General features: G+C 45.9%; 3 protein-coding genes across 3 annotated transcripts in view; 1 reads left to right on the top strand and 2 right to left on the bottom strand.

Annotated features, from left to right (window-relative positions):
* The window catches only part of LOC128872446 (uncharacterized), a 16,532-nt gene extending 7,168 nt beyond the window's left edge, over positions 1 to 9,364 (top strand). Inside the window, exons 2-5 of the mRNA XM_054115131.1 lie at positions 4,037 to 4,091; positions 6,478 to 6,637; positions 7,119 to 7,290; positions 7,395 to 9,364. Of these exons, the coding sequence (XP_053971106.1) occupies positions 4,037 to 4,091; positions 6,478 to 6,637; positions 7,119 to 7,290; positions 7,395 to 7,484 (477 nt within the window). The 3' untranslated portion in view covers positions 7,485 to 9,364. The remainder of the gene's footprint in view (positions 1 to 4,036; positions 4,092 to 6,477; positions 6,638 to 7,118; positions 7,291 to 7,394) is intronic.
* Positions 8,942 to 11,888, bottom strand: LOC128872443 (methionine aminopeptidase 2). Its single transcript, XM_054115124.1, has 6 exons — positions 11,705 to 11,888; positions 11,248 to 11,319; positions 10,845 to 11,173; positions 10,339 to 10,743; positions 9,999 to 10,266; positions 8,942 to 9,895 (listed from the first exon to the last, which is right to left on the bottom strand). The coding sequence occupies exons 1-6, from the start codon at positions 11,850 to 11,852 to the stop codon at positions 9,690 to 9,692; spliced, it is 1,428 nt and encodes a 475-aa protein (XP_053971099.1). The 5' UTR covers positions 11,853 to 11,888; the 3' UTR covers positions 8,942 to 9,689.
* Positions 11,889 to 12,089: 201 nt separating this feature from the next.
* LOC128872441 (coatomer subunit gamma) lies at positions 12,090 to 15,622 on the bottom strand. The gene is made up of 6 exons (XM_054115122.1): positions 15,485 to 15,622; positions 14,109 to 15,213; positions 13,452 to 14,031; positions 13,050 to 13,369; positions 12,777 to 12,975; positions 12,090 to 12,685 (listed from the first exon to the last, which is right to left on the bottom strand). Exons 1-6 carry the CDS (start codon positions 15,522 to 15,524, stop codon positions 12,299 to 12,301), a joined length of 2,631 nt encoding a protein of 876 aa, XP_053971097.1. The 5' UTR covers positions 15,525 to 15,622; the 3' UTR covers positions 12,090 to 12,298.
* Positions 15,623 to 15,679: the final 57 nt, after the last annotated feature.

Genomic DNA, 15,679 nt, shown 5'->3' with positions numbered 1-15,679 from the left:
GTTTTAGAAACGTAGCTAACTTTTCCGCTATGTTCAGTTTTAGAAACAGCGTTTCCGACGTCGCGGAACCGTTGTTTCGTTTTACTCGCGGCCCACGAAATTGAGAAACAGCGAACTATGGCCCGTACCGTTGCGGTGTTCCCACGACCGCGAACGAATTTGCGGCCCTGAAGGTTTCTCGCCGGTCAAAGCGACCGCGTATTATCATTATCAGAGGCACGTTCGGATCTACGTCGGAAGAAGTCGAGCAAGGGCTCGGTACCCGTTACGACGCACATGGGTCGCATGAACGAGACGCGACAGCCGCTCCTCTCTTTTTTTCTCCTCTCTCCGGCGTGTCTCTCGCTTCGTCGTCCTGTCAGTTCGCGTGGTGCGCTCGAACGAGCGACAAGTGCCTCGTTTCGTCTCGCTTAGCCTCGAGTTTCGCGCTCGGAACTACCTCGCCGTTCCACTAGCCCCGGAACAGTAAATCGACGTGCAAGTTCATTTCCGTCTCAGCCTGATTGCTACGAATCTCGAGACGCGCGCCCTTTGCCGGATCGACAACTTTCGTCTCACGCTGCAACCGACCTTTCATCGACTTTGCCGTATTCTCGTAAGTTGCGGTCAACTGTCGGAACAAAAAATTACGCGATTACCGTAGTAAATAGCTCGTGTTCCTTTTATATCGTTGGCGACACGCGTCAACGAGTCACCATTCGCTTTGCAAAAGAAACAGATCGATTCGAAGCGTGCCGAAACGTCCGCGTGTCCCGAACCAATCGAGCATACAAACGGAGAGTGCGGTGCGCATACTTGTAGCCGTTTTGCGATTCGATGCACTCGTGCGTGCGCTCGGTGTCTCGAGAATAATGCGTTTCGACGAACGTCGTTGTTTTATTTAAAAAATTTACGCTCCTCTGCCCGCATCGAACCCGTTAATCCGCCCGTCCTCCTTCGACGCGACAGCGACGCATCGATCCAGGAAATTCCCGTTACGATTCGTTCGTCGTCTCCCAACCGTTCGTTTACATACGCATTTTTACATGTTTATTCTCAACGAGACGACACCGTGTCCCGAATCGACGCCGTTTTCTTTCTATTCGCATCGAATCGTTTCGGTTACGGATAGTTGGAATTTAGAGTCCAGCGAAGAGAGCACATTCGGGCCACAGGAACGAGTTCAGCGTATCTGACAGTTTTCCTGTGTCGGCGAATACAATGAACACCGGTGAACGATACGATCTTTCGGTTCGAAGCTTCGGTGAAAGCGCCCGGTGAATTTTTATCCTGTAATCTGTCGGAGCTGAACGAAATTATTGCTCGTTAGGGTGATAGTTGCTACCGCGGGAGTACTTTCGTATAGCGGCTGCGTCGTTCGTTTTCTTTGTTACGTATTTACGGCAGTTTCACAATTTGCTCGAAAAGTGTTTCATCGTGAACGTTTCGGATCGTCGGGATCGTTGGGATGTACGAAATCGTTGGCGTCTTCGACGACGACCGCGTACGCGCGTACCTATTTACCTTAAAAATAGTGGTCGCCGAGATACTTTCGCGGAAATTGCGAGAAAACTGGAATGAAAGTAAATTCTAGCGTCGTACTCGATTCATCGAAGAGTAGACCGCGTGCGTTTGGAATTCTCGGTAGGATTCGTTCGTTGCGAGACGCGGAAAACTCTACGTCGATCTCAGATCGCGAAAGCACCGAAAATATAATACTCGAAGAGTAATTGGAACGAGACCCTAGCGTTTACGCGATCGCTCGATACGTATAATTGTCGACGAATCGACTTTCATCGCGGCCACTTTACGCGAGAACGTGTTCGCCGTTATTGTTGGCATTTAGAGAGGCGCGAGTTTTCGTTGGCGCCATTGTTCGAGGTCGAAAGAGCGCCAGTCTGCACCTAGAATTTTCTCTAGTTTATTTTCAAGCACCTCTCGTAGAGTCGGTGACCTTTGAATCCTTCTCGTCGGCGCGGAATACGAATGAAAGCGGAAGAGGAACGAAAAACGAGGGAAGAGAATCGCGCTCGGCGTTTCGAAAACATTCGCAAAAGTCCTCCCTTCCTCCGTCGATAAGGAAGTTTTCGAACAATTCTAATCTTGCCGCGTTCGAAAAGAGCGCGAAACGGAACATCGGGACAGTAGAGAAAAGTGTCCGTCGGAAAGGGAACTTGGTCGCGCGCGATAGTCCCCCTTTTCGCGTTCTTCATCGATCACAATGCGAAGCAACCATCGACAAGGACGGCTCGGCACAGCTCCCCTGCGCCCGAAGAAACGTTAATATTTTCCACTTCCTTCCGGACTTACTATCCCCCCAAGCTAAAGCTCATTGCAACTCGTTTAACCGGCGGCTCCGTACATACGTAAACACTCGGTAGGGTGAAAGGGAAGCGTGTCGTTCCCAACGGCAAAACGAGTCGAGTCGAGTAGGAGCAGCCTTCTCGTTTTCTCTGCGCGGTTTACGCACGCGTTCACGCCTGCGAACGAGCAATTAGCTGTTGCTCGCGTGTGTCGCAGCCTTCGGAAACTCCTTCTTCGTCGATGAGCTCGATACAATTTCAAGCGCGCTCGTTCTTTTCTCGTTCGAGGACGAGCTGGCTCGCGAGTCTAATCGCATCCGACGCCCGATACGAACCTTCCGCTTTCGATAGTAAGACTCCTCCGCGCGCGAATCGAATCTTCGATGCGAGAGTTTCGTGTTTTCGCGAAATCGTGCAGAACTATATTCGACCACCGATCGGATGGAACGAGGATCGCTGGTAATCTTCGGCACTCTCGAGCCTTAGAGAACTTTATAGTCCCTGACATTGTTCGCGTAGCTATTGTTCGCGACACTCGCGAACCTTTTCATAGCCGAAGACGAGCGATCGCACACTTTGGAAACCTGTTACGTCCGCGTTTTTCGCGCACCTGCGAGCAATGTTCTTTCGCAGCTTCGGGCTTGAAAGAGATCGCGACAAAAGATGTCCTACAAAAAACGTGCTCGCACAATGGTGACCCTAGCGTGTTCTCCTCGAGTCTATTACGTCAACGTACGTGTACCCGTTGTTTTTAGCTAATCCGCGAAAGAACGAAGCCGAGAATGCATCGTCGAAAGTAGGCTAAAAGCAGCACCGGCTTATTATTCGTTGCTCGGTGTCAGCTTTGGACGACACTTGGAAGCCCTTCTCCGTAATTTCCAACAAGCTGCCAAGAAATTCAGTATAAATTCAGTGTAAACGTTCTACGAGAATATCTCGAAAAAATCTATTTCGCAACAGTTACGCTTCTAACGCGCGTCATTTCACGCAACCATCTTTTTTCCTTGGAAGTGATCGCTGATATCGAGGACGGAAGTTGCCGGCGATTACGGAAACCCGTGGAATCGTGGACCGAAAAAATGCCGCGATTGCTTCGAAACGTTCCTCGAATTTACATTCGCGACTCGTACGTCTCGCAAAATATTCTTTCGTCTTGTCGGAAAATGTCCAGCGATTCCACGTGCGTCGCATTCGCGTTTACCGCCATTGGCATCGAGTCGATAGCGTTCGCGGCGACGACGCTGGTATCGCGGTGAAATCATCGATGACGAGTCACGGGAGAAACGGTATAATGCGTCGAGGATTGGACTTTCGATTCTTCCCTTGGTGCCGAGGAGCAGCGCACGATGTGAAACTGAGTCGCGCGATATCTTCGATTCGTCTGTTTATCGAAAGTGCGGAATTATATTTCGTATAAAAATAGAAGAACTTTTATCGAACCAAGAACGCCGCGGTTTACGATTACCGAAAGTTTGCGCGTTGCGTTGCTGAAAATATCCGGAGACGCGACTCTGCGAGCAACCGTGTAGTGGTTACGAATCGACAAAGGAAATCGCCCGTTCTTTTGCGTTCGAACTCGCAAGATTTCGCGTAGATCCTCTTAGAAATTGTAATTCTCCTTACCAGCTAGCTATAAATCACCATCCAAGTGGATGGCAAGGTTCGCGATGCTCGAGGAATGCGAATTTTTGCCATCGACAACTAGTAGCGTTACTAGTAGCGTATCGTCCGTTAATCGAATGTACGTGTTTCAGGTGATTGGTAACGGCTCCAAGAACGACACGGACAGCTGCGACGGTTTAACAAACGGTGAGTCACGCGTCATCGATGCATCTCTCATTTTTTTTTTTAACTCTCGTTACCGCTCACGACAATTTCATCGTAAAGAGCCCTAATAGGCTATAAAAGGCGGCGCATTAGATCCGTCGGATACCGTAGCCGGGCGGTTTGGTTTCGTCGAGCAATTTTCCCCTCGCGATGGATTGAAAAGGATTCCCACTGCACGACCGTTCGGTATTGTATGCGAGCGTTATCGAGCGCACCCCGACCCGTTGCATCTAAATATCAATTGGACAAAAGCGCCGCCCGATCGTTATTATTAACGGGAGTATCTTTTGATACTAAGTGAATACCTAATGTGAGATACGAACGAGAAAGAGAAGAAGCACGAAGAATCGCGGAAGACTCGCCTAAACGGTTACGTTTAACTCGCGGTTGACGGTAAATCCGCTAAATCGTTACGGCCCTGACTTTGCCCTTCGGTCATTATCATCCGTCGGAGCGGTCGGGTTGGCGCATTTTCTCACGCTACTTCAGCTGCTCCTTGCTCGCGGTGCAATGATCTCCCTCTCGTGCCCACACATCTGCCTCAAAATTACATCCTGGCCTGGCTTCGCATTTCTTTTCTTTTTTTTTCTTTTTTTAACCCTCCCTGCCTCTGTTCTCCTGTCCCTTCCTCTCTCTCCTCCCCCGTTGTTCCCTTTCCCTGCGCGAAATCCATCGATCTTGCACAGAGATTAAACGTCGAGAAAAATGCACCGACCCGGCGTCGACCGATTTCGCGAATCGAACCGTTGTTCCTATTTTACTCCGTTTTACTTCCGAACGATTTCACGCGTTAAACGAAACCGTAACTCTCGTTTTCGCGAAAAATCGATCGCATTTTGTGCGCGTGCCAGCGTCGAACGGCACGAGCGATCGAGAAAAATAGGTCGAACGAGTAACCTCGATTACTTTCGCCGCCAAACGCTCTCAAAACTTAACGGCGATTTAATTAACCGTGGACGCAACGCCAGTCACGAGAGGATAGAACGACCGTTACTTTTAATGAAAAACGAGAGCGTTTCGACCAAGATCGCTCTTCGCGATATCGAAAATCCCCTTTAACGTTTATCTTTTTAATCGATCGAAGCGATATGGATAATCGGGCGTCGGAATACTTTTTCCTTTCGTTTCGTAGCTCTCGTTGGTCACGGGCTACAGGGTTTACGACGCGCTCGTATATCTCGCAACATCGATCAACGAGAAACCTAATTCCGCGAATCCGCAAAAGGTCCGTTGTTTACGGGCCACGCGGTGCGTTGCGCTTCGAAGGATTTTCCCCCCCGCGAACTTCACTTTCCGCTCGTAAACTCGATCAACGCGGACATCCCGTTCGACGTACGAAACTGTTGTTTTTCCGTAGTCGCCGCATCGATTTGGTCGAGGAAGGGTGAAGTCGAGGAGTCTCGACAGCTTCGCCGTCGGGAAATTTATTCCGGGACGAGACGCAATTTTCACAAGGATAGATACGAATCGCGCGTTCAGGTCTGATCCCAGAGCAGAGACACCGACGAGTAAACGATGGATGCAGTTTTCCGAACGAGAAATTCGACGTCTGTTCCAATTTCCGTTAAATCGTGTGCACTCTGCACGCGCACGCGACCAAACGATGACTCGCTTTCGCTACCTCCTTCTTCGCTACCGTGGCTGTGCTCTTTTCACCGTGTCGACAGGTCATTCAAGATCGCGCGACCAGCCCCCACGCAATCAAGCGACGTCGTTCTTCGTTCTCTTGGCACGACTCTCTTCAGTTTTGCAAGGATGGACGGTGGATCGCGACTGGTCGGGAATCCCAACGATGTTTGCCTCCGATTTTATTCGAACAACGACGAACGAATAAAACGATCGGTATTGCTCGCAGCGCGCTCCGTTTCTGGTACTCGGCGAGTAGCTCGTTTACCGTTGAATCTATAAAAGACACGAGTCCTATCGGTTTAAAGCGATAAAGGCGCATCGTTTGGTTCACCTTGAGAATATAAAGGTACGTATATACGTACCGAGCGACGCCCTGTGCCGTGTATGTACTCTCTTCTATTCGATTAGCAGCTATGCGAAGCCCCACGCAAAAATATATACTAGTTAGCTGTTTGATACGGCACGGTCGGAAATGCTTCAGTGCGATTCGCCGCGATGTGCGAGGAGGGTTCCGTGAGGGAGAGAATCGCTTTCCTGGAGGGTGAATAAAACCGCAAAGATCCCACTCGAGCAGTAGTTTACTCGCGGTAAAATCTACTCGAACCCTGTAAATGCTAGAATAACGGGCGAAATAATTTTGCGAGCGAAAAGTCTGTCGTGCTGTACCGCTGTCGAAACGCTACAGTTTCGAGAATGCTTTCTTTAAACCGCTGCCTAACGACGCGCTATACTTTTCCAGGGAGAGATATGGCGCCGGTGTTGGGTGTACCACCTCCGCCGCCACCTGCTCCTCACATGGGACCGGACGGTTTGATCGTGCCAAGAAAACCGTACAACCCTTACCTCACGTCCGGTAATCATAAGGACCTTCGCAGGGAGTTATTGTTCAACCAGAAGATGTAAGTCTCTATACGATATCTCTTCTATGCGCGGTTACCGTCCCGGAACATCACCTGGGTGGCCTCGAGTAATTTATACGTTGATTTAATTTTACTCGAACGAACGATCCTGACGCAAGGTGACACGGTACACCACCTGCATAGATACCATTCTAGAGATAGCTTGCAAAATGCGAAACAAGATGGTGAGATTCGAGAATTTCCTAGCGAGCGATAAATATTGGAAGCAGCAACGGAAAGCGTGCGCGCGGGTTTCGATACGCTTTCGCACGCTTATAATCGAGAAAATCATTTCCTCCCGACGAATGACGAAGCGGTGGCCCGACGTGCGAACTCGCCTATCTCCGATGACGTCGAATACTCGCACCCGCCTACTTTTACGCTTTAACTGCGACTGCTACCTCGAAATACTGTTCGCACATTTTTCACATCGTTGCGTCGCGATTAAAGTTAATCGTTTCGGTGTTTCGCTTGTTTCCAGAGGCAGGAACGTGCTGAATCAAAAAAGCGAACTTCAGCGAGCGCTGGAGAAACAGAGGGAGGCTGCGTCCAGACGCGAAGCTGAAAAGAATCGGGAAGAGAATTACAAAGATGATCCCCGGACCGCGTTGCAAAGAGCCATCGAGCAGAGAGCGAAGCACATCGAAATGGCGGTGAGCGACCAGGCCTAACTTGGCCGGAAACTTCAACTAGCGTTTGTAAACGTAAGAAGGTTTAAAAAGGGAATATATCTAACAAAGTTCGTTGGTTGTTTCAGCTGGAACAGTCGCAGCCAACGACGGAGCCATCCAGTAACCTTTTAGCGACGGCGAGAGCGAAACTGAGACCTCGTACAGATTCCCAGTGAATTCGCGAAACAAAAGTAACAAGAAACTCAGAAACAAAATGTTGGTCGATCGTGTAATGTGATAAGTACACCATCGTGTGGGAGAGCGACGCGATCGATTCGTTGCGTCGCGTCGCCTCGCGTCGCGACGCGACTGGGATGTTTCATCGCGTTCTGTAACTCGACCGATGTAAATACATATATGTAATCTGATAAGAGACGGTTAGACGGCAAACGAGGATTATGTGATTCGCCGATGGAAAGAACAATTCTGGGAATGCGAAAAGGAGAGGTCGTGTCCGGTGTCGATAGATTTATTCGCCTGGAGACTATTCAATCCGTGGTACGCGTCTCTCTCGTAAAAGTAGAAACGTTGCCTTACTCTGTCAAAGTTCCGAGGCGATTCATTTTCTTTCTAAGCGACGTCGAGTCCGATTAGACAGTCAGTCTACCCTAGCGTTAGAATCCTTTCCTTCCGCGAATTGCGGGAGAACAACGTGCACGAGAAACTTTTTCTATTCGAGCGCATACTCGAGCGAGGCCTTACGACGCTAATTCTCGGAATTCCCTACGAAAACATAGTCGGGGAAGCGACGCCGACGGTTTTCCTACGGGCGATATTCCTCGACCTTGTGCCTACGCGAGTGCGCGATACGGCACCGTTTCTCTCCTCGTCTCTTCCCCCCCCTGAGACCCAACAAAGAATAACACGTCAATGTTTACGACGAACAGGCCTTAACGGACCGCCTTGATGCGAATATATTATTGGCGACCGAGAATACCTCTCGAGGTTACGAAGGAATGCTTCTCGGTTGTTAACGATAGTTTTTGACCATTTGTCAAGCCGATTCGATATTTTGTTATGTGCTCGAGCCTTCGAGGCAGTTCTCGTATAGAGTCGAATACCGTTAGCGTAATTAAAGTAACAGAACTCTCGTGAATAGTATAGGAAAAGTGTATAAATTAAGACATAAAAAAAAAAAAAGATATTGCGAAACGTAAGCTCGTCGAATGCTAGCTTATCATCGTGCCTGAATTTGTATGGAGACCAGACCTGAATTTAAAGTACAGACTACCTTGTCGCAGTAGGGATAATCGTTGAACCGACACCCCGGGACCATACAGTTGTAGTACTTTACGGTAGCGAACGCGAAAGATTTTTCCAACTCTAGAATACCAAACAAATATTCTTTCGCTACATCGTTCGACTATCCCACCCTCTTTGGCGCGCAAGTATGAACACTGTTCCACGCGTTGCATAAAGAAGAATTCAAATTTAAAGAAAGCGATGGGAATCATCCTGGAATTCAGTCCAAGACTACCATAAAGAGAAAAGTTGCAAAGCATAGTTGAATTCATTGTACGAATGAACATGAGCAAATCGATAAAAAAGTGGGAGCAGTGCTTGACATGATTCGCGGGAAGAGGAGTGGCCGTGAACGACGAAAATCTTTTGCCTTTAGCAGAGAAATTAAAAGTTTTATACGTTAACGTAGCAGCATTTATTAGACTACAGTGTTCATAGTTTGGAAAAGAAATGAAACATATATTGTTGCGTTATACTATTTCGATTGACAGCGCTCTGAAATGTAGGAACGTGATCGTTGATTGGAACCTAGAGATTCTTCTATCGATAATAGCGCGTCAAAGTGTATTCAATTTTATTACTTCCAAACCGTAATTAAAGCATGCTTATTATTCTAACGTAAAATTTAACAGAGTTAAAAATGAAACGATAAAGTATATAGCCGATTAACGAGTTGAGATGTTTAACTTGAATTTTACCACCACCGCGTTATGTGCACCAAATTCTGTCCTATGACAGATGCAAACCAATCATGTTTAGGACCACCGTCGCATTGGTATAATTAAAGTATCAAATATATTTTATTCAATATTGATATTATTCTTTACGTGTATCCTAATCCGTAGAAAAGAACCGAGTTCGGCAAAGAAAATTAATCCCGATAGAAAAATATTGACGATTCATGACTGAATACTTCTGAAAACGAGGACACTTACGTTTTGTACTTGGAATATTTCAAGATTGTTTCTCGTTAAAGTTATAGCTTATAACGGTGATAGGAAAACAATGAATAAAGTATCGTTAAGTGATATAATCAAATCGCGCGTTATTAATCGTAAACATTTAACGTTAGTGATTTTACATATACCAACTTGTACATTCCTAGACAGAAGGTATGAATATATGCAACGCGATCCACTTTAGTAGTCGTCTCCGCGGGAAATAACTTCTTTACACGTTGGACGTAAAACCAAAGTATGCTCGAACTGAGCAGTGTAACATCCCTTGACATCGACCAGAGGTGGATAGGCTTCGACTGCGCCCTTGTCGCAAAGATCTTTCAAAGCCATCTGATACTTTGTACAACCGACGCGATCCAACCATCGTTTACAGAAAGCCAAAGTACCTGAAATAGTAAACGTAACCTTTCACTCCGCTTCCTTTTCCCACAGGCGAATTCATAGTCTCGATATTATTCGAGTCGATAACGCTGATAAATCGATACGTACCGAAATGTTTATTAATGGTGTTGAGTAAGACCTTGCTACTTTGCAATCTTAGCGGGACGAAACCGGCGTCGAAGCTTTTCATGTAGTGAGAACAGTCTAAATCGTCGTGTACGAGTCCTCTTCCAGTCGATCCGAATGTTTCGATTGCGTAAAATTCGTTCTCTTCCATTCTGGTAGCTTCCCCGCCTTTGACTATTGGCACAGTTTTTCCAGCGTGAATACGGTACGGAGCGATTGAATGACCATTGAGATTTCTTATGGACTTCACCTGTACATTATTGCTATTATTAATGAACGTCTTCGTTACGCAACTCAACAAAATAGGTTTACGCGAACTTACCGGATAAGTTTTACCATCCAATTCGATCTCGTACGATTCCATCACTTCTTGAATCGCGGCACCAACATCGCAAAGATGGACGTCTATACCGGCAGCCTTAATCCCAGTATTTGTAGCATCGCGAACCGCTTCGATCAATTTATCGTACTTTGGATTAAACGTCAGAGTAAATGCACAGTCGATGATTCGTCCGTTAATGTGTGTCCCAAAATCTATTTTAGTAACGTCGTCGTACTCTAAAACAGTTGGATCTCCAGCATTTGGAGTATAATGAGCCGCGCAATGATTTCTAGAACAGCCAGTTGGAAAAGCTAATCCAGCTTTAAGCCCGTCTTCCCCTATCAATTTTCTGGCTGTGTTCTCCAATTCGTTGCAAATCTCTATCATCGTCATTCCAGGTTTTACCTAAGCAGAAGGAAGTTACATTTTTATAAAACATTTCATAGAAAAAATGTCCTTTCTTAATTAACAATCTCGAATAGCATCTATTAATCGCAACAACGTACAAATTTCATAATATGCTTCCTCGTTTGTCTGTGAGCCTCGGCTGCTTGTCTCGCTTCGTTATAAATGTCGTTATGCATTCTATCAAAAGCACGAGCTTCTTCGCTCGAGAAACGATCCTTCGCTGTTCTATCATCCACGCCCGCAGCAGAAGGATGATCCATAATCTGCCCTATCGGAAAATTTCCATCTGGAAACAATTCCGACACGGGGATAGTTGGAGGATCTGTTTGCTGCTTAACGCCTCCCGTTCCACGTGGTTTACGTTTCTTCTTCTTCTTTTTAGTTTCTTCCATTTCCATATCATTTTCTGCCATCTCTCTAGCGGGTTCTACAAAATAATCCCAATGGAATATCGTGTTGTAGAACAAATTATTTTCCAAATAAATGTAACAATAAGTTTACCATCGCCTGTGGTGTTATCTTTTGCTTTGTCTTCTTCGCCCTCTGGAACACCTGCACTAGCTTCATCAGCTCCTATACAACAAAAATATAACAATACGATGATAGAAGTAGAACAAAACCAAGCAATTTAGAAATACTTCATGTATCTATGAAGGCACATTCGAAAATACGTTGTGAAATAAACGGTATCGAAATACGAGACAGGTACAAAGGAAATTTCCACATTATGCTGATCTCGAATACACTTAGTAATAATTTATTTCGTTTGTTCGACTACTATTTTATCGTTAAAACGTAAAGTTCCGCCATAAAACAATAAAAAAAATGACATGCAACACTGCGAAGGAGTAAACATTAAGCGTGTTAGTTTCAAGAACGAAAGATAAGACACGACACGCGACGGAACCTAAAATTGAAGTAACGAGGATACACCCAAAAAATACATCTAGGAACGTACCAGCTTTCTTCTTCTTTTTCTTTTTTTTTTTCTTCTTCGATGCTTCTACCGCGCCGGTTTCATCTTCCTCTTCGTCGACGATTTCACGTTTTTCCTCGTCCACCAGTTTGTCGGCGGATTTACCTACTTCATCCAATACGGCAGCCATTTTCGAAAGGAAGCCAAACAATCTTGAGCCTCGAAAATCATGAGGTTATCAGAGGGTAAAGTAGAGCGTACAGACAGCAGCAAGCTAGGGAGAAACTTCTCGATAACCTCACTTTTGCGCGTTAATAATACCGAGATAATGAAACGAAAAGAGGACATCTTATTAGAAATTACGCTTAACATCAAAGGAAAAAAACGGCCCATATCGGTGTGAAATAAAATAAAATCTTTAACAATGTTATTTAAAGAACTGTTTTATAATAATATGTACAAAGTATTACATAGAAATGGAGGTTAACAAAACCCCGTGTTTCGCGATCATTTCTCTCGCAACGTTAATTCTCTAATACTATAAGTAAGGAATTCGTAGCATAGATTATCGACTTTCATAGCAGAAACATTCGATACACGTACGCGTACACGTACAGTTTATGTATCGAGAACGATTTATCCGACGGAAGAAACTATCAATTCGGCAACGTCTGGGTCTTGACACAAAACGGATAGTTGCATCGTTACTTGACTACCAGACAATGCTAATCTCGCACGAGCAAGAATTTCTTTTCCACCTCTGAAAATGCCGCTCAATAACAAATTATGCGAAGTAGCACCCGATTGTACGCGATTGGATCGTTCTACGGCATCTAAGCCCAAAAATCCTGTCAGACTTTGGATTGCCCCTTCCAAACTGGTTACCGACGGACCTAAAGCGAACGTTTCCTCGAGTTTGGCGAATTCTTTTGCAACAGCTGCGTCCCAAGCAGCATTGAAATCCAATCCTCTGCTACCAATTCCCCGGACTTGATCAGCCAAAGTCACTTCCAAATCTTCAAGCTAAAAAAAGAAAAAAAAAAGGATTAAATTATTTAGACACACACAAACGAAATCGATTTGTTCTTCCGTTTCGAACGATAAAAGAATGTACCATATATTCGTCGTTGTACCCTTGCTCGGCATCTGGTTCACCTGTCACAGGGTCACAGTCACGAGCCGTGAACCGAAGAGTCGTAGGAATAGTGGTGATGCTAGCGTGAACGTCTTCCGGATATTTTAATACCGTGTACGTCGTACCAGGTTCGTTGTACGGTAAACGAGGACACGTAACTTCGCAGACGACCGTATAGCTAAAAACAGAGAAGCGCATCGTATCTTCTCGAAAAGTACGACATTCGAGTAAATTATATTCGAATGTACTTACCCCTCCGGTGGTTCAACGGCCACTGTTACATTGTCGAGCAATTGGTCGCAAAGAGTGTTCACGCAATCGAATTGTAGAACAAGGAGTTCCGAGAACGTATGTTTGATACATTTTACGTTGTACTCCGTTTCCGATTCCGTTAACTCGAAGACGGGCGAAGACTTGAGCAGCGACGACTCGTGAATGACCATCGTCAAGTGTGGTATCTGCGACAATTTTTCCATGAAGCTTTCCTCTCGCGTCAGACGAGGTTGCTGTTGTTTCACGGTCGAGTGTACTTCCACTTGCGCGGGTTCTTCGGCCGCTTGTGCCGGTGGTATCTACAAAACGATCAAATTGTTTAAATTGTATCCGAGCATTCGGTTAACTAAACAACGTACATTAGAACGTAAACGTAGCTACCTGGGAAATATCGAATGGGTCCTCCATAGGTGTTCGCATGTAATTTCGCAGAGCTCTTTCTAAACTGGGCACCGACAAAAGAGGTGGTTGTATCAAAGGTAACACGGTTGGGTCGTTTTGTTGTTGAAGAATAGTGCAATAGTAAGCCGCGCGATCGCGGACTTCGTCGTCGGAATCCAATTGACAACGAGACAAAAGCACCAATACGTTTGGAAGCAACGGTGGACAAGCCGCGGCGAAACGCGCCAAAGCGGTGACGGCCGCCGCGCGTACGCTGGCGCTTTCCAAGATGACGCGATTATAGATGAATCGAATGTATCTGGACGGTTGCTTCGAAGTCGGGCCTTCCTGACCGAGTAAATGCAGAATGCGAACCGCGAGAGAAATGTGCTCGCAATCTTCGATGAATTCGCACAGATGAGCCAGACCTGCCTCCTTCGCCTCTGCGTTTCCTTCCATAACCGCGATTATCGTATCCGCGATCGCTGCCTTGTATTCGAGTCCTCCTTCGTCTCTTAACATCGATGAAAGGAAGTTCATTAGAACTGCGTGTTTGCGCGGGAACTTTTGACACAAAGCTCTAGAAAAAACAATTCGGAAATGAAGCGGGAGAATAAATGCTTCGAACCTAAGATATAAGCGGAATAAGATCGTTACCTTATAGCTTGTACGACTACGACTTTAAATTCATCCGAAATCTCTGATACGAAAGTAGCAATTTGTTTCATCAGTCGATCTACCGAGCTTTCCGCTCCAGTTTTCAAGAGAGTGGTAATCGCTAATGTGGCAATCGATCTGTTCGAGTCGGTGATCAAGTTTTCTAAATCTAAATTGCAAGCGGTAACCGCTGCTGGATGAGTCATAGCAACTTTATTCAAAGTCCGGACAGCAGCGAATCTTAAAGCGGGCTTAGGAGAACCGCAAAACAGTTGTAGAACGCTAATAGCAGGGCCTATTTCTCTAGCGCCGCTTCTTCCAAGATTTACCAACGCGTGCGCCGCTTCGTATATTACCATTTCCGACTTTTGACGCAGACAAGACTCTATGAATCCTAGCAGCTCTTCCCCTTCGTCGACTTCGTCCAATAGTTTACATGCCATTCTAATTAGCATACATGCCGCGTAAGGACTTTTTGGACTGGTTCTCATAAGTTTTGCGACTAACTTAATTACAGCGTGTTTGTCCGACTTGCGAGCTTGATACAAAACACCTAGAGCATGATACTGAACCATTACATTACTAGAATTCAACGCTTCTTGAGCTTCGTTCGCCCATCTGCGCGCGACATCACCGGAAACGCTTGTTAAGTGCAACGAAGAAACCAAAGCTGCGCTAGAAACAGCAGGAGAACGATCTACGATAGCTTGTTTCATGTAACGTTCGATAGCTGCCAGCATTCCCCCATCTGTGATGGTGCATAAAGCTCTTATAGCGGCGGCTCTGTACAAATCTTCTTTTCCAGTCATGTCTTTCGTTAGACTGGATGTTACTATGATCACATCCTCTGCCAAGGAGCTCAATTCTTTGATCCCTAGATAGACCAACCTCCTTAGAACAACATCTCGAGATTGGAACAGTTTGGTCATGGCAAAGAAGGCTTCGGTAGCTTCCGTGGTACCCAACTGCTCTCCTTGATTCAACAGATATAATATTTTTGTGAGGATGTGCGCGCATTTTCTTGGATTGACCGGAGTGTCATTGAAAGTACGTGCTTCCTGAAGGACGGTTGTCTTCTCCAGATTTTGAAAGGGATTTCCTCCACCTAGAAACACGAACATCACACGTGGAAGGAGGCAGTACGTACAATGGTTTGCGCGTTATTCGTTCAAATAGTACACGTAAATATCGAATGGAAGCACATCGAAAACAAGCTACGCGAAACGATGGATTTCATAGAAGAAAAATGATTTTTCACTACTAGTAATCGTCCGAACTGTTTACAAGGAACTGTCATAAGAGTACGATCGATTCGTTTAACCTCGTTTATGAACTCGAGCTTATGGTAAGACAAGACGATGTTCATTCATAATTACCATCTTCTTCCTCCTTTTTGTCCCGTTTAAAGGCATTCATGTTGCAAAACCACCGCTGGAAAACTGGAAAATAACGTACACGTCACCTCAACTCTTTCACACGGGAACCATTACAATGGACACCACGGAGTCCATAGCGGCGACTAGCTAGAACTAAACGCGACCTCGGTTACGAAAGAGATACTATCGGCCGTC

This window comes from Hylaeus volcanicus, chromosome 2, assembly GCF_026283585.1.
Source record: "Hylaeus volcanicus isolate JK05 chromosome 2, UHH_iyHylVolc1.0_haploid, whole genome shotgun sequence".
Taxonomy (NCBI): Eukaryota; Metazoa; Arthropoda; class Insecta; order Hymenoptera; family Colletidae; genus Hylaeus; species Hylaeus volcanicus.
Note: the sequence above shows the minus strand (reverse complement) of the source record. Positions and strands in the feature narration are given on the sequence as shown.

Excerpts from the sequence above, each read along its gene's own strand:
- LOC128872443 (XM_054115124.1), bottom strand. The coding sequence starts at position 11,852 with ATGGCTGCCGTATTGGATGAAGTAGGTAAATCCGCCGACAAACTGGTG. Across the intron at positions 10,267-10,338 it reads TGGATGGTAAAACTTATCCG|GTGAAGTCCATAAGAAATCT; the intron begins GTAAGTTCGCGT and ends AATAATGTACAG. Across the intron at positions 9,896-9,998 it reads CACCATTAATAAACATTTCG|GTACTTTGGCTTTCTGTAAA; the intron begins GTACGTATCGAT and ends TTACTATTTCAG.
- LOC128872441 (XM_054115122.1), bottom strand. The coding sequence starts at position 15,524 with ATGAATGCCTTTAAACGGGACAAAAAGGAGGAAGAAGATG. Across the intron at positions 15,214-15,484 it reads CAAAAAGGAGGAAGAAGATG|GTGGAGGAAATCCCTTTCAA; the intron begins GTAATTATGAAT and ends TCGTGTTTCTAG. Across the intron at positions 14,032-14,108 it reads GTAGTCGTACAAGCTATAAG|AGCTTTGTGTCAAAAGTTCC; the intron begins GTAACGATCTTA and ends TGTTTTTTCTAG.